This window comes from Bufo gargarizans, chromosome 3 (genome assembly GCF_014858855.1).
Source record: "Bufo gargarizans isolate SCDJY-AF-19 chromosome 3, ASM1485885v1, whole genome shotgun sequence".
Taxonomy (NCBI): domain Eukaryota; kingdom Metazoa; phylum Chordata; class Amphibia; order Anura; family Bufonidae; genus Bufo; species Bufo gargarizans.
In genome coordinates this window covers 20,325,255-20,343,889 of record NC_058082.1, presented here as the reverse complement: position 1 = coordinate 20,343,889, position 18,635 = coordinate 20,325,255, and the positions used below count along the sequence as shown (strand labels likewise).

Genomic DNA, 18,635 nt, shown 5'->3' with positions numbered 1-18,635 from the left:
TATGCCGGAAAAGAAAAACGCAAGTGTGAAAGTACCCTTTAGAAACGGTTGTATCAGATACTGCAGGGTATATTTGTTTGATCCATTGTAGAAAGGTCCATGTCATGTTCTATAATCTGCGGCACGGCCGCGGACAACACATGGGTGCCATCCGTGTGCTGTCCGCATTTTTTGCGGCCCTTACAAATAAATGGGTTCGCATTCCATCCACAAAAACGTGGATTGGATACGGACCGAAAATACGGTCGTGTGCATGAAGCCTAATGGTCCATTCACACGTCCGTAGTGTATTGCGGATCCGCAATACACCCGGCCGGCACCCCCATAGAACTGCCTATTCTTGTCCGCAATTGTGGACAAGAATAGGACATGTTCTATTTTTTCCGGAGCCGCAGACCGGAAGTTCGGGGCCGCGCTCCGGAAATGCGGACAGCATGCTGTGTGCTGTCCGCATCCATTCCTGCCCCATAGAGAATGAATGAGTCCGCACCCGTTCCGGATAATTGCGGAACGGGTGCGGACACATTCTACGGACGTGTGAATGGACCCTAAAACAGATGACACGGCCCCCCCAGTCACTGACCTCCCACTGTCCTTTGTACAGCCATCAGTGTTTGTTCACACTGCACATTACTAACTCTTTCACACTGGAGCGGTATTCACCACATTGACACCTCATTAACACCCAACACATCAGGAATGGTAAGAGGCCTATTCACACCTACTATACAGACGCCACAGCTACCCGATGCCATGTTATATACCTTGCAGTAATTTGACCTCATTTTCATTACTTTTTCTATTTTTCATAGCTTTTTTCATTCTTTTAGTGAACAGCTCAAGAAGAAAATATGCTTATGGATCCCAACAAGTCTATATTAAAGGTGTAGGCCACTCTCTACTCATTTTAATGATTGAGAAGGGTCCCAGCGGTTGGATCCCCCCCCCTTAAGCCGGCGATTGGCTATTTTCGTCCCATAGAAACGTGTGGTGCGTCCATAGTTACCATAGTCCTGAATTTGGCAGGACTGTCCCTGATTTTCAGAGACAGTCCTGGCGGTGGGTGGGAGTGGTTGTTCCCAGTCAGGGGGAGGGGAGGGGGGGCTCGGATGCCCCGATTTTATCAACTGAAACATTGGTAAGTATGTGCGCCCTCCATCACTTTGCGGCTGCGTTCCCGCACCTCTCAGACACAGAGGGTATATTCTAGCGATATTCCACCAATGTCCAAGATGGGAATACCACTTTTTATTAGGTATAAATCTTGGGAAAACTAAATAGATATTCCACGTCCAGAAGGATAGGGAATCAGGGGCAAACACTGGAGGCCATAGAGGGTGTGACCTTAACCAGGACCATAAGGGGACCCGAGACACATCACCACTACCCACAGTCTGCAGGGGCCCTCCAGGTATTCCTGCCCAAGTGATGGGGGGGCCGCATACCAGTCCTGTCTCACCACTGTAGGCCATATTCATTGGATACCAGCTACCCCCCCCCCCCCCCCGAAATCTATTAGACCATGGGGCCCCAACTTCGAGGTGGAAGCTGGCCAGTCACTGCATGGACAAGGTATTAGGTGGCAACACCAGACCCACCATGAGACCTTTATAGCCCAGCCTAGAGCAGAGATAGCTGTGGGCACATCACTAGCTGTGCCTGGCCTTTTATACTCTGCCCCGCCAGGAGCATGCGCATCAGACTCCTCCGACTTCCTGTTCCTAGAGAGAATGCTCCCCCCCTCCGTTTCTACGGCCGCCGCACAGCGCCTCTCTGATGGAGCATGCGCACCAGCACTCCTCCTAATCCCCGCCCACCTGGTTGCTGCTGCACGCACAGTAACCCTCCTCTCGCCGCCCTAGACTTGGTCTGGCTCCATGGTAACCGGGAAGCCAAGACACACGTCAAGGGCTGCGGACACCGCCGGTAGTGCTGCGGGCTAAATGTCCACGGTGCTTACCGGAAATCTGCCGCTGGATCGCCATCGATGGGTGGCCGATCCCCCCCGATTGTCACTGACCCCCGATGACGGCATCTGCCTCTGACTCGTCCTCGGAGATGGTGTGAGGAAGGACTTGGGCTGACAGCCCGGCACTCCGGAGGGCACCATGCTGAACCAGCGGAGCAGGAGCTACTCGTATCCTTTATAATGCGCCAGGGTCTGTATAACGGTCTGATGATGACGTCATCATGGTGCTTTTTTTTTTGGGGGGGGGGGTTTATCTATGGAGCCTTCTTCCTTTTGGGCTTTGGGATTTCCACAGATTTTCCAGTTTCCTGGAATGAAGCGATTTGCGGTGTCCGGCAGCCGCTATCCTGTGCGATATTTAAAAAAAAATACAACTTGTCCTGCAAAAAACCCCCCCTCATACGGCTAGCTAGGTGAACGGAAAAATAAAAAAGTTACGGCTCCGGGAAGGCAGGGAAGTTAAAAAACGGAAATGCAAAAGCGGAAAATCGCCTGGTCCTCAAGGGGTTAAAAGGGTTCTCCACTGCAGCAAGTTATAGATATACCATGAGGGGGTCATCCATAGAGACCCCCAGCAACGAACTGAACCTAGGGGCTACAAACAGCGCTCCTTCATTCTAGTCATTGCTATCGATCCCGATCCCCTTGCACACATGCATGCTCGGCCGAGTAGATTGAGAGAAAGAAGCCACTGCCAGACTACCATATGTCCCCAATGACAAATATATTGGGGAGCCGGGGGGCCCTCATACACATTAGATGGTCAGCTGCTTCTGCTGAAGTTGATGGGAGTCCCAAGACCAGCCTGAGAAGTTTGCATGCTGGGGGTTGTAGTTGCTGATCCCTGACCCGCGGTGGTGATGACACTTGCCTGATCCCCACCGCTGCCCCGAGTGTCATGTCACTGGGTCATGTGACACGTCATCGCCGCGGCTGAAACAGTCAGATGACCCCTCGTCAAACCGGATGTTGACTCGAGAGGCAAAAACTACGGAACTCGGAATTCTCGTCCCTGCGTCTGGAGATGTCTGAACTATAAAAAAAAAAAAGTAAATCCTAAAAATAAAAAAATTTATTAACAAAAAGTTAAAGAAAATTATTTACGGCACCGAGGAGTTAAAGGGGTCCTCCGGTTATCAGATCAGTGGAGGTCTGACTGACCCCTATCTTAAAGGGCGCTCGGGGCGTCTCCCAGCGCACGGTAATTACAGCTAATCGTCTCAATCACTTTTGGGACGTGATGTCTCAGGACTTTCTATTGTGTTGTCCCTCTGTTATTCCTCCTGGAAAAGAATATGGAAGAAAAAATAATTGAGATCTGGGTGTTCCCCTCCCCCTCTGAATAGGCGGTGTCCCTCCTCAGTTTGACGCTATGTCATCGCGTGTAGGGACTATTTGTGGGAGCGATAAGACCTTAACCGTTTTTTTTATGATAAGAAATCAAAAAACTCAACTGGAGGTAGATTTAGAGGAAGACCGGCAAGCCTTACTGGAAGACCAGAGAGTCATCAGGCAGCGGGCGCGAAAACTATCGGTGGAGACAAATCGAAGAAGAAAGTGAGTGGTTGTCTTATTGCCGTACGATTATATAACATGGATTTTCCTTTATTATGTTATTTTACGTTAATTTTATAAACTTCATGCGGATCCCAAGGACGTCTCACAATAGTTCTACATTTATCAATAGGGTCCTACCTCTAGTAGGAGAGCACGCTGCGCAGGTGCGGCATCCTCTCCTCTTACTGCCATGGCACTTCCGAAAATAGCCGATGGAGCATGTTCACCTGCATTACCGCCTCTCCATCACCACCACTATGGGACTAGCCAGAGCTGAAAAAGCTGCGCATACGCGACCACCTCTACGTTCACGGCAGGGCCCAGAGGTAGAACCCGCATCTATCGGACGTTCATGGCACTTCTTATCCAGATGGTACAATCCATTAAAGGGGTATTCCCATCACAGACAATGGGGGGCTTATCGCACCTACGCCAAGAACGGAGCGGGGAGAGTGGGGGACACCGCCAAGCGCTCTCCCCGTACCACGCTTGCGCAGAGACAGCTCCCAGTGACCTGTCCACCCATCTTGTGTTTGCGAGTGCAGTTCTGTATATGTTAGGGAAAGGTCATGAAGTAAAGAGGAATAGGATACCTTAGGAATTACGCCAGGGGCAGTTTAGGAGTGTCAGTGACCCGTCCGTCCACGTAACGGAGTGCAGGTCTGTATGACAAGGATAACGACCGCAGTGGAGGAATGTGCTCATTTCTACTCATGTGTAGTGTTGAGCGAACTTGTGTTAAGTTCGGCGTCTAAAGTTCGAACTTTAGATGCCGAACTTAAAACACAAGTTCGCTCAACACTACTCATGTGATGTAAGGTTTTGCAGCAGGTAGTAAAGTGACGTTAATCTCTTAACCCCTTAGTGACCACCCATACGTGTTTTTACTGACGTAAACAAATGGGGTTTTCGCTAAATGGCTGGCTTTAATCAATCATTACATGTACTTAAAATGGTGCATTAAAAACTATAACTTGTCCTGCAAAAAATAAGACCTCATACAAGTACATTTATGAAAAAACTAAAAAGTTCTAGCTCTTGGAATGCAATTTTTAAAAAATGTGCTTGGTCACTAAGGGGTTAAAGGGAACCTGTCACGGGGATTTTGGGTATAGAGCTGAGGACATGGTCCGCTAGCACATCCGCAATACCCAGTCCCCATAGCTCTGTGTGCTTTTATTGTGTCAAAAAACAATTTTATATATATGTAAATTAGGCTACTAACGTTTCCGGAGACCAGCCACGCCCACTGTGAAGGAGCCCAGCACCGCCCCACATCCTCCGAATCTCCTCCTAGCTCCTCGACGTCACAAAGCTAGAGCGCCGTAATCTAGTGATGCACGATGCTCAGTTCGTTCCCTGAGGCTGATGCCAGCACAGGGAAGGAATACTATGCCAACACTGCACATGCGCTAGCTCGCGCATCGCTAGATTACGGCGCTCTAGCTTTGTGACATCGGGGAGCAAGGAGGAGATTCGGAGGATGCGGGGCGGTGCTGGGCTCCTTCACAGTGGGCGTGGCTGGGCTCCGGAAACGTTAGTAGATATATATATATATATATATATATAAAAATGGACACAATAAAAGCACACAGAGCTATGGGGACTGGGTATTGCGGATGTGCTAGCGGCCATCTAGCAACCCATGTCCTCAGCTCTATACCCAAAATCCCGGTGACAGGTTCCCTTTAATCCCATTTACACACTGCAGGAAAAAATCAAGGAGGATTTGAGGACATGATTAGCTTTCTATCAAATCAGATTTCACCATTTTGCAGTGCAGTGATTTATTGTGGTGTTGCGACCATATCTGCAGGGAAGATTATCTGCCACGTGTGAACATACCCTTACCTATTGCACCCGCTGACTCTAGAGTTTTATATACTGCAGTTTCCAGCCTGCATTGTGAGTTATTGACCCTCATAATATGTGACATTGACGCTCCTGTCGTGTAAAACTCAAGGGCACAGAGACGGACTGTTTTCCCGGGACTGTCTGTCTTTTTCATATTGCAGTGTTTAGGGCTCCTCAATTACAGTAGCTGTCGGGAATTTCACATTTAGGCCTCATGCACACGACCGTGCCGTTTTTTGTGGTCTGCAAAAAACGCAAGCTGCCCGTGCACCTTCTGCAATTTGTGGAACGGAACGGGCGGCCCATTGTAGACATGCCTATTCTTGTCCGCAAAATGGACAAGAATAGGACATGCTATTTTTTTTGCGGGGCCTCGGAATGGAGCAACGGATGCGGACAGCACACGGAGTGCTGTCCACATCTTTTGTGGCCCCATTGAAGTGAATGGGTCCGCATCCGAGCCGCAAAAACTGCGGCTCGGATGCGGACCATAACTACGGTCGTGTGCATGAGGCCTTAAAGGGATTTTCGTATTGTAGAAAGCGACGGCATGGATATCAGCAGGAGTACCGGCAGATTGCTCTGCGATGATCTCGAGTAGGCATGAGCAAATCGACTTCGGTTGAAAGATCCGAAGTCGATTCGCATAATACTACGTTTGAATACTGTATGGAGCAGGAGCTCCGTACAGTATTAGAATGTATTGGCTCCTATGAGCCGAAGTTATTACTTCACGAAGTCTCGCGAGACTTCGCGTAATAACTTCATAAATCAATTTCTACTGTAAAAAATACATTTCCCGAACTCGGGTTCGGTTCCAAGGTACCACTTGGAACCAAATTCCGGTCACAGACAGCGAGAACCAGTGCTGGGAAATGGGTAATTAATCTTCCCTTTAGGCCTCATGCACACAACCATATGTACTTTGCAGTCCGCAAAACGCAGATCCGCAAAAAATACGGATGACGTCCGTGTGCATTCCGTATTTTGCGGAACTAAACAGCTGGCCCCTAATAGAACAGTCCTATCATTGTCCGTTACGTGGACAAAAATAGGAAATGTTCTATTTTATTTGATAATTTTGTGGAACGGACCCATTGAAATGAATGGTTCTGCAAAAAACGAAACAGACACGGAAAGAAAATAAGTTTGTGTGCATGAGCCCTTACAGGTCCTACCAAGTGTGTGTGAGGGGGGGTGCCAAAGGGCCCACCCTCCCTATTCTTGCACAACCTCTTTAAGGCAAAACCCAGATGGGTCATCAGTAACAAAATCCTGGACAGCCCCTTTAATAAGTCAGGGCCCCAGTCCTTCTCGCCACCGTTTTTTGACAGAAATTGTGTGCTGACATGTCAGCCGGATAGCGCTCCCACCTGTAACTCCACCATTTTTGGGGTCTGCCTCCTCCGTCAGTCATGGAGCTGTCTCCGCTGTTCTCTTAGGCTAGTTTCACACTAGCGTTCGGCTGTCCGCTCGTGAGCTCCGTTTGAAGGGGCTCACGAGCGGACCCGAACGCTTCCGTCCAGCCCTAATGCAGTCTGGCGGCGCTCAGCAGGCGGACACCTGAACGCTGCTTGCAGCGTTCGGGTGTCCGCCTGGCAGTGCGGAGGCGAGCGGATCCGTCCAGACTTACAATGTAAGTCAATAGGGACGGATCCGTTTGAAGATGCCACAATATGGCTCAATCTTCAAACGGATCCGTCCCCCATTGACTTTTAATGTAAAAGTCTGGACGGATCCGCTCAGGCTAATTTCACACTTAGCTTTTTTTTGCCAATATAATGCAGACGGATCCGTTCTGAACGTAGCCTTCGTCTGCATTGATATGATCGGATCCGTTCAGAACGGATCCGATCGAACGCTAGTGTGAAAGTAGCCTTACTTGATTGCTGGCCCGGTGTCACCCACCAGTCTGCAGTCAGGGCGCACACTAATCGTCTGTGACATCCACGCTCTGGCAGGAGCCATGTTTACCGTCTCCTGCCGATCCCTGGTGTTTACTTATGCATTTTCCTCTCGGTGTCTGTATAACTTACCTCCCACGGCGAGTACTTCACCCGCAGATGACTTGTCCGCCAGTCACAATTCATTGGCTCCAAAATGGCAGCTTATGTCGAGGCCTGGACTCTGTTCAGACCTTGTGTTTTCTGAGGTAAAAACCTGCTGTAAATTATCCAATTAGCTGTTGTAAATAAAGAGACAAAGGACTGGTACAGGGAGAACGCCCCGCAGTGCTCATTTAACCCTTTCCTGTCAAGGCCGATTCCATTTTTTTTCTTTTTTTTTCTTTTTTTAACTCCTCACTTTCCAAGACCTTTCTGAACTTTTTTTTTTTTTACTTTAACGTTCACATAGCCTAACATACGAGGACTGGAGTGAAACTGGGAAAAAAAAAAAAAAACTAAATTCCGCCAGTTTTATTGTGCCGTTCAGTATAATTATGGCGATACCAAATGTATATAACTTTTTACTACTTCTAAAAAAAAAAAAAAAAAAAAAAAAAAAAATTTTACATCATTATTTGCGACACCAATAACTTTTTATGTATTCACTTTATTGATCACTTTTTATTTAATTTTGACCCGGAATAGATTTTTTTTTTCCGTTGGGGGGGCGGGGGGGTTCTATTTTTATGTTTCGGACATTTTCAGACACAGCGATACTAATGATGTCTCTGGTTCAGACCACGGCGCTCACTGGAGTGCCACGGCCTCTTCAAACAGCTGATCCTGCGGGGTGTGTCTGGAGTCGGACCTCCACCGATCTGGTATTGACAACTTATAATGAGGATAAGTCATCAGTATTAGAATTTTGGACAACCCCTTTAAAGGGGTTCTCCGGGCTTTTAATATTGATGACCTATGCTCAGGCTAGGTCATCAATACCAGATCAGCGGGGGTGGAGGTGTCAGACCCCCGCTGATCTGATATTGCTGACCTATCCTGAGCTGTACGGGGAGACAGCGTGCGCAGCGTGCACGTCCCGTCTCCCTTCCTGTCTGCTGCTGTATGTCTATGGGACAGCAGCGCTGAACAGGAAGAAAGACGGGAGATGGCGCGTGCACACTGCGCGCGCCGTCTCCTCCATACAGCCAAGGTGATGGGTGTCAGACGCCCGCCGATAGGATATTGATGACCTATCCAAAATTTGAATTTTGGACAACCCCTTTAAGGATAGACCATCAATGAAACCCCTTTAACCTTCTCCATAGTAAAAAAAATAAAAAAATAAAAGTGTATCTTTTTGCATGCAATGATTCTCCTGCCATCAAACTGCGGTCGGCGCAGCCGGGGCACGAGCGGGTGAGGGGTGACTCTAGGAAGATAAGGTATCGTGTACGGCCTTTTGTTACACTAATGCTGGTAGAAAGTATAAAGCATTCATCAGCCCAGCGGTGCTGAAACCCACACTGTAACCTGACAATCCGCCATCTACCGCCGCCCTCGTCACTCATCTGCGATTAATGCAGATAACGCAGGAATTATTAATATGGTGCCGGCGGAGAGGGACACAAATATACATCAGGCTGGGCTTTCCAGGGGTTGTTAGGGAGCTAGAAATACAGCCTTCTGCACATAGGCCTAAAGATGTCAGTACTATGTTCTGTGAAACTGACCAAAACTTAGAAGTCCTAGATAGACAGTGTATATTAAAGGGGTTTTCCAGTTTGCATCAACATCCTTTAAAATAATCCTTTATGAAGGTCGATGTAATTTTGTAATGTATTTATTTTCCCTTTATTGCTTCTGTTTCCCGTTCTGGGCTGTTGTCCATGCAGCTTTGTCTTATTTCCTGTGATGTTATGTCCATACAGGGGCGGTGATAGGGGAGAGTCTATGTATTGTGACACAGTGAGAGGTTTTGTCTGGGAAAACGGGTATTTTCCTTCCAGCATGTGCTGCTCAGCTGATTTACAGCCAGGTGAGGTCAAATACTGGACCGGATTTTAAGTGCCGGTCCGGGTTTTGGCATCACCTGGCTGTCCTTAAATAGGCAGCTGAGCTCAGAGGCCATGTCTCTGTGTTGGGATCTGAGAGTCTTGTGTCTGGATGAAGGCTTGCTACCTGTTTGGCTTGAAAACAGGCTGGTGCTGCTATGGTCAAGGACTCTTTGAGGCAGAATTGCCGCATGGTGTGAATTACCACCAACACCACAAGGTGACTTTTTGCTTGTTTTGTCACTTGCCTGAAGTGTGAATAAAACACTGAACAGTTTGATCCAAATAACTTGTTGCCTCTATACTGCATCCGCTAATCCTGTCTACCAGAGAGAGTCCCCACAGTATCTTGCTGGGTGGGAGGAGCTATAAACTAGCTGGGTGTTGTTAGGGGCGGTGCTGGAGCTGTGGCAGAGGAAGGAGAAGTGCATCATGGGTTTGGTTGGATGCAGAAACAGGAAGTGCTACATACTGGATGGAAACAAACCAGAGGGATTGATTTACACAATGAAAACAGGTCAGTAGAGTCCAACATGAAGAAGGCTAGAACATAGGACCAGTCCAAGGAAGCACGCATCTCCTGATCCTTGTGTGTTCCTGCACTGCTCAAGGTGCTTCCCGTTTCCTCTAGATTACCGGTGCTCGGGTGACGGACTGTGGACTAAATCCGGACAACAGTTGTCTGGACCCCGGTATCTGGACTAGGATTGAGAAGTCATTTTGCTGCGTGTGGCCGTGCAGCTTCTAAAGTCATGTCATCGTGGTGAGAACATCAGGCAGTAAAGGAAGGACTAGGTTAGGTCCACCACACGCTTAGCTGCAGCAGAGGAGGGAGAGTGGAGACATTGACCACTGCCACCAACTGAATAAAGCAGAGGGTGGAGAGAGAGGGGGCACAGCCGAAATGCGTCACTGTAGGCAGCAAGGACCACCTACAGTACTGGCGGTGCATTCCTGAACTGCCCGTCTCTGTCTCTGCATGCTCTGTGCGGCACAGTAAGTTATCAAAAAGAAGGCATTACTAATGTAAGGCACATGGGGTGACTAACATTAATATGAGGTACATGGGGTTAATAATTTACTAACCCAATTGCACCCCCCCTTCCCTCGTGGCTCACATTAACATCCCACCTTTGCGTCTCACATTAGCGCCATCCCCCTTACGTCTCATGTAAGCATCCCTTTTGTGTCCAACATAAGCATCCCCCCTTGCATCTCACATCATTGTCCTTCTCCTTGCGTCCCACATAAGTCCCATTAGTGCCCCCTTATGTCGCAAATAAGCATCTCTCATTGCGTCTCACATTAAAGGGGTTCTGCACTTTGTTTTAACTGAGGATCTATCCTCTGGATAGATCATCAGCATCTGATCGGGTCCGACACCCGGGACCCTCGCCGATCAGCTGTTTGAGAAGGCAGCGGCGCTCCAGCAGCGCCGCAGCCTTCTCACTGTTTACCGCTGGCCCAGCGGATAGATCATCAGTTAAAACAAAATGCAGAACACCTTTAAGGGCTCATTCACATGACCGTAGGCCGCCTATGATGTGGACCACAAATTGCCGTACGCAATGCACGGACACCGGCCGTGTGAATCACGTGGACACATTGACTTTTATCAGTCCACGATCCGCAATATACGGCAAAAGAGTAATTTTTCCATCACATTACACACTGCTCGTTTCCAGGAGTTACGGCCACCGCTGCAGCAGCGATACGAGGCAGCCGGGACAGGAGCTGCCTATCTGCGCTCCCACAATACCAGCTACCAGGGCGGCACTTTTTCCTATATTGTGCAAGCATGACCACTATTGATGGATTGCAGGGTGGTCGTAACCCCTGGATACAGGCACTGTATAATATGATGGAAAAATGAATTCAGCCAGGGAAGGAGACAATATGGACAATCACAATACATTAGTAAGTGCCTCGTATTGACTTTCTCTATATGATAAATGTTATTTGCTGAAGTGACAAAACCTCTTTAATGTTCCCCTTTTACATCTCACATTAGCATCCTTCCCCTTGATTCCCACATAAGCATGCCCTTTGCGTTTCACATTAGTAACCCCCTGTGCCTGATATTAACAGTAAGTAAGCCCATGTACCACCCAAAAGAAACGCCCCGTTTTAACCCTCAGTGGTGTTTCGTTCAGACGTCCACCTCGGGGTAGACTGTGGTAATTGGATCTTTACAAAAAGTAAAAGTACCCCTAGATGATGTAATGCTGTGCCAGCCAATACCTTAGCCTTGTCCTCACTGTAAGAGTATTACCGACCCACACTGTATGGATGCACAGTCCTCTCTGTCCTCTCCCTGCCCTCATCTCTATGATCAATGTCCAGCAGTGTTCAGCTTCCTATTTTCCTATTCTAACCAGGATCGGGGCCTGGAGGGTTAAGTAAACCACTGGACACAATTTTAACCACTTCACTGCCCTCCACCAGGGATCATGAAATAAATCCCTTAACTGCTCTAGACCACCAGAGACATGCCTCAGGTCACATGACCTCTTTAATATTTTTCTGTTGTATCGGAAAAGCCCTTTAACATTACCCACTTCACTACCATAGACCACCAGTGATACTGACATTTTCCCCTTTCACTGCCCTAGACCACCGGGGATACTGGGATGAACCCCTTTACTGCCTTAGACCTCTAGGCATTAAAGGGGTTGTCTCGTCATGGACAATGAGGGCATATCGCTAGGATATGCCCCCATGGTCTTATAGGTGCGGGTCCCACTGCTGAGACCCGCACCTATAAAGAAAACGGAGCCCCGCAACTGAAGCAGGGCACAATGCTCATGCGCAGCCGTCCTCTATTAATTTTCTATGGGGCTATGGCTCGGCTATTTACCTTGGCCCCATCGAAATGAATGGGAGCGGGGACCACGCATGCATGGTACGCTCCCATTCACTTCTATGGGGAGCCGGCTTGGTGGTGTCACGCTTTGGTGTGGGAGGGAAACACCACACCGAGCATAGAAGGGAAGAGGGAAACAGGAAATCAGGCCTGAGAACCAGGGAAGGAAGACGGACACCTCCTAGTGAAAACCCTAACCAAAATCCTGACTGACTACCAGTATGAACAGAGCCCGAAGGTAGATGAGTTCATACGCAGGAATACCTAGAGTCCTATCTAGCCCTATAGGACCCTGGTACTAATGGCAGGGACGAGACTACCTGTTCCTCCAAAAGGAAGGGCGAACAGGAGTCTCCTACAGGCCTAATACAAACAATAGGGAAATGCAACACACAGAACCCAAACAAAATACAAAAGGGAAAGGAAAGACTTAACTTCAAAGAGGCTATGGAAGCACCAGGAACTCAGCCGAGATCCAACCACAAACAATCCACAGGCACAGAAGTTATAAACCGCACAGCATTGTGGGAGAAGCAACTATAAATAACGAAGCTTAAATGATCACATAAGCAACACCTAGAGGCAAGGGGTATGGCCATTAGCAGAAACAACACAGACACCTATTGATCCACAAGGAAAACCTGTCAGATCAAACCATGTGTTGCCAGTCTCACAGATCTTCTGCCACTCACTGTCGCCGGGACGTCCGTATATCTCAATATGTTCGTGAGAACGCCCCCATTGTCTTATAGGTGCGGGTCCCACCGCTGGGACTCGCACCTATATCGAGAACGGAGCCCCGCAAGGTGGTGGCTGGAGTACTCTGGTCCAGCCACCACCAAGCCGGCTCCCCATAGAAGTGAATGGGAGCGCACCATGCATGCGCGGCCCCCGCTCCCATTCATTTCGATGGGGCTGACGTAAATAGCCGAGCCATAGCCCCATAGAAAATTAATAGAGGACATCTGCGCATGAGCATTGTGCCCTGCTTCACTTGCGGGGCTCCGTTTTCGTTATAGGTGCGGGTCTCAGCAGTGGGACCTGCACCTATGAGACTATGGGGGCATATCCTAGTGATATGACCCCATTGTCCATGATGAGACAACCCCTTTAACCCCATCACTGCCCTAGAACACCAGGGATGCTAACACAAGCTCATTTACTGCCTTAGGGAAACTGGCATGAAACTTTTCACTGCCCTAGACCACTGGGATGAACCCCTTTACTGTCTTAGACCACCAGGAATTAACCTCTTCACTGCCCTAGACTACCAGGCATTAACCCCTTTACTGCCCTAGACCACCAGGGATGCCAATACCAGCTGGTTTACTGCCTTAGGCTACTTTCACATCAGTGTTTTTGCTGGATCTGTCATGGATCAGCAAAAACGCTTCCGTTAGGATTATACAACCGTCTGCATCCATTATGAACGGATCCATTTGTATTATCTCTACAATAGCCATGACGGATCCGTCTCTAAAAGCATTGTAAGTCAATGGGGGACGGATCTGTTTTGTTTTGTGTCCGAGAAAATGGGTCTGGCACCATTGACTTACATTGTGTGTCATGACAGATCCGTCTTGCTCCGCATCCCATGACGCACTGAAAAACACTGCTTGCAGTGTTTTCCTGTCCTGCATGGCAATGCAACCTAACGAACAGAAAGCATTCTGGTTAACTCCATTCTGTTCAGTTCAGTGTTGTCCCCATTGACAATGAATGGGGACAAACCTGAAACATTTTCCTCTGGTATTGAGATTCTGTGACGGATCTCAATAGCAGAAAGGAAAACCCTAATGTGAAAGTAGCCTTAGGGAAACTGACACGAACCCCTTCACTGCCCTAGACAACCAGGGAAGCTAACACCAGCTCTCTTACTGCCTTAAAGGGAACCTGTCGCCTCCAAAAGTGATATAAAACTGCCAGCATTACCTTATAGCAGCCCCCAGTCTGTTATTGATCATGTGTGTGAGCCAGAAATTAGTCAATCCATACTTGTGAAAAACGCTTTTTTAATCTCCCTGAGCGCTCTGTTTCCTGTGAGCTTGAAGTCAGGGGGGCAGCGGCCTCCTTGCTTCAAGTCAAGCAATGCCCGCCTCTTACCCGTCCCCTCCTGACTATGATTTACATATTTACCATTCCTTGGGATCGTGCCAGCCTGGCGCCTGCGCAGTGTGCCGCTTGTGACTGCACAATCCCGTCTCGGGCTCCCGCAGTCAGCCGGGCATAATTTTGTAACTGGGCATGCGCCGGCCGGCTCGATTCGTTGTGCGCACTCGCGCCAGCAATAATCAGCGCTGGCGAGTTGTATTCACAGTGCGAGCTGGCTGGCGCATGCGCAGTTACAACATTATGCCCGGCTGACTGCGGGAGCCCGAGACGGGATTGTGCAGTCACAAGCGGCACACTGCGCAGGCGCCAGACTGGCACGATCCCAAAGAATGGTAAATATGTAAATCATAGTCAGGAGGGGACGGGTAAGAGGCTGGCATTGCTTGACTTGAAGCACGGAGGCCGCTGCCCCCCTGACTTTAAGCCCACAGGAAACAGAGCGCTCAGGGAGATTAAAAAAGCTTTTTTCACAAGTATAGATTGACGAATTCTGGCTCACACACATTATCAATAACAGACTGGGGGCTGCTATAAGGTAATGCTGGCAGTTATATATCGCTTTTGGAGGTGACAGGTTCCCTTTAAAGGGAACCTGTCACCGGGATTTTGTGTATAGAGCTGAGGACATGGGTTGTTAGATGGCCGCTAGCACATCTGCAATGTCCAGTCCCCATAGCTCTGTGTGCTTTTATTGTGTAAAAAAAAAAACGATTTGATAGATATGCAAATTAACCTGAGATGAGTCCTGTATGTGAGATTAGTCAGGGACAGGACTCATCTCAGGTTAATTTGCATATATATCAAATCGGGTTTTTTACACAATAAAAGCACACAGAGCTATGGGGACTGGGTACTGCGGATGTGCTAGCGGCGATCTAGCAACCCATGTCCTCAGCTCTATACACAAAATCCCGGTGACAGGTTCCCTTTAGGCCATCAGGAATGCAGATATTGACCCTTGTGAAAATACATCAAAATCCTTGATGGAAAAAAAAAGCAAACCTCCTTGTGAAGCCGCCTTGTCTGTGCCGTGCATGTAACATTATGATTATACCTGGATGAGAGGAGGACTATGCTAGATTTCATCTGTCATATTCACAAAGGTGACACCCGGCTGGATTGTCTTTAGACGTCTACCAGACTGCTAGGATACAGGTGATTCATGGTGTAAGAGAACATTACGCGCAGCGCATGCGTTCACATGACGGGGCCTGCATTAATCCGGGGCTGGGGTAATTGTGCGGTTGTGTAAGTCGCCACTGTCATTCACTTCAATTCCAGAAAAATACAAGACCCTTTAAAAACAAAATACTTTATTATAACTGGTTAAAAACACCTAGTCCCCTCTAAATATAATGTAAGTGATGATGAGTGATGAGCTCATCACACAATAGTACAATATAGCTAATACACAGTTCCCTGCTCAAAGATACACGACTACATGTAACAACACACAAACAGATATGATATCACTGTAGGGTGGGGAGACCTTTCCCTAAAGATCACCCTATGGTATATCTCAGCCCAGAGATGACCCCTTGTCAGTGGCGTCGCCGGGGGGGGGCAGAGGGGGCCACGGCCCCCCCTACTGGGGACTCTCTGTCCTCGTACCTGGGCAGTATCACCCTAACTGGCCCTCAACGGGTCCTAGCACCCCGACACATTTCCCCCAAACACTGGGTTCCTCAGGGGGTCAGTGTAATGGGTGGACCACTACTAGATGCTTGTAGGTAACCAATAAATACATGGACATGTAAGTCACAAAGGAAAACAGATAGTCAAACGTATATGTGTAGACAAAACTCCTTAATATATACAGCAACAGGTGATTGGTATATACCCATGTACCTGTCAAGCCGTGCCCGCTTGGTGGAGTCTTCAAATGAGACTGGTACTTTTTTATTGTGGGGCACATAAGAGCCCGCTCAGTCTCGTAGAGGTGATTTGCCCGCTCCCAGTATAGGCAGCAACTCTGTAGGAGTTTTGTCTACACATAAACGTTTGACTATCTGTTTTCCTTTGTGACTTACATGTCCATGTATTTATTGGTTACCTACAAGCATCTAGTAGTGGTCCACCCATTACACTGACCCCCTGAGGAACCTAGTGTTTGGGGGAAACGCGTCGGGGTGCTAGGACCCGTTGAGGGCCACTTAGGGTTATATAACCCAGGTACGAGGACAGAGAGTCCCCACCACAAGGGGTCGTCTCTGGGCTGAGATATACCATAGGGTGATCTTTATGGAAAGGTCTCCCTGTTCTACGATATCGTATCTGTTTGTGTGTTACATGTAGTCGTGTATCTTTGAGCAGGGAACTGTGTATTTGCTATATTGTACTATTGTGTGATGAACTGATCACTCATCATCACTTACATTATACAGTCCTGATCAAAAGTTTAAGACCACTTGAAAAATAAGAAAAAATCATATTTAGCATGGCTGGATCTTAACAAGGTTCCAAGTAGAGCTTCAACATGCAACAAAAAGAAATGAGTGAGACAAAACATTTTTTGAGCATTCAATTTAATGAAAACAACAAATAAACTGAAACAGGCTGTTTTTCAGCTGATCAAAAGTTTAGGACCACATGCCTTTAAAAGGCCAAATCTGTGCAAAGATGTGGATTAATTGTCATTTTCTGTCAGGTAGTCACACGTTGTGATGGCAAAGGCAAAAAAACTCTCCCTTTTTGAACGTGGTCGGGTTGTTGAACTGCATAAGCAGGGTCTCTCACAGCGCGCCATCGCTGCTGAGGTGGGACGCAGTAAGACAGTCATTTGGAATTTCTTAAATGATCCTGAGGGTTATGGGACAAAAAAGTCAAGTGGAAGACACAAAAAAATGTCATTGGCACTGAGCCGGAGGATCCAATTGGTTGTCTGTCAAGACACTGGACGATCCTCGACCCAAATTAAGGCCCTTACTGGTGCTGACTGCAGCCCCATAACCATCAGACGGCATCTGAGACTGAAGGGCTTCAAAAACAAAAAACGTCTTCAAAGACCTCATCTCCTTGAACTCCACAGAACTGCTCGTTTGGACTTTGCAAGAGAGCACCAAACATGGGACATTTAAAAGTGGAAGAAAGTTTTATTCTCTGATGAGAAAAATGTAACCTTGATGGTTTCCAACGTTACTGGCATGACAAGCAGATCCCACCTGAGATGTTTTCTACGCGCCACAGTGGAGGCGGCGCCATAATGGTCTGGGGTTCTTTTTCCTTCAGTGGAACAATGGAGCTTCATGAAGTGCAGGGCGTCAAACGGCCGCTGGCTATGTCCAGATGTTGCAGAGAGCATTCCTCATGACTGAGGGCCCTCGTCTGTGTGGTAACGACTGGGTTTTTCAACAGGACAACGCTACAGTACACAATGCCCGCAGGACAAGGGACTTCTTCCAGGAGAATAACATCATTTTTTTGGCCCATCCTGCGTGTTCCCCTGATCTAAATCCAATTGAGATCCTTTGGGGATGGATGGCAAGGGAAGTTTACAAAAATGGACAACAGTTCCAGACAGTAGATGGCCTTCGTGCGGCCGTCTTCACCACTTGGAGAAATGTTCCCACTCACCTCATGGAAACGCTTGCATCAAGCATGCCGAAACTAATTTTTGAAGTGATAAACAATAACGGCGGAGCTACTCATTACTGAGCTCATGTTTGGAGGTTGGATTTCTGTGTTGGGGGGGGGGTTTATTTATTTATTTATTTATTTATTTTTTTGGAGGTGTGGTCCTAAACTTTTGATTAGCTGAAAAACAGCCTGTTTCAGTTTATTCGTTGTTTTCATTAAATTGAATGCTCAAATTTTTTTTGGTCTCACTCCCATTTCTTGTTGAAGCTCTACTTGGAACGTTGTTAAGATCCAGCTACGCTAAATATGATTTTTTGCCATTTTTCAAGTGGTCTTAAACTTTTGATCAGGACTGTATTTAGAGGGGACTAGGTTTTTTAACCAGTTATAATAAATTATTTTGTTTTTAAGGGTCTTATATTTAGCTGGAATTGGATTTATTATTTAAGACTCGGTTATCAGCTAATGAAATATAGTCAATTGCTGGACTTCTCTCATTCACTTCAGAAGAGATCTCTGCCTCAGGCTGTTGGGTTTATGGAATGATCGCTGGAGGCGGCCAGGTCATGGTCAGAAAGAAGTCCTGCAGGGAACCCAATTATAGAGATCTAATTGCAGGAGAAATATTTTTTCACCACTTTTAATGAGTCACAATGGTTTGTTCTCACCACTCCTTATTAGCTATGTACATAGTGTGCAGCTTGTTCTGTCACTTATTGGCATTACTCATTGTCCTAATGAAAATCTTATTGAATGTCTAACAATAG

The 18,635-nt window shown here is 47.6% G+C and overlaps 1 protein-coding gene across 1 annotated transcript in view; it reads left to right on the top strand.

Moving 5' to 3' along the window:
- The first annotated feature begins 1,823 nt into the window (after nucleotides 1-1,823).
- The window catches only part of CEP126 (centrosomal protein 126), a 57,875-nt gene continuing 41,063 nt past the window's right edge, over nucleotides 1,824-18,635 (top strand). The window contains exons 1-2 of the mRNA XM_044285426.1: nucleotides 1,824-2,137; nucleotides 3,407-3,526. Coding sequence (XP_044141361.1) covers nucleotides 2,109-2,137; nucleotides 3,407-3,526 — 149 coding nt within the window. The 5' untranslated portion in view covers nucleotides 1,824-2,108. The remainder of the gene's footprint in view (nucleotides 2,138-3,406; nucleotides 3,527-18,635) is intronic.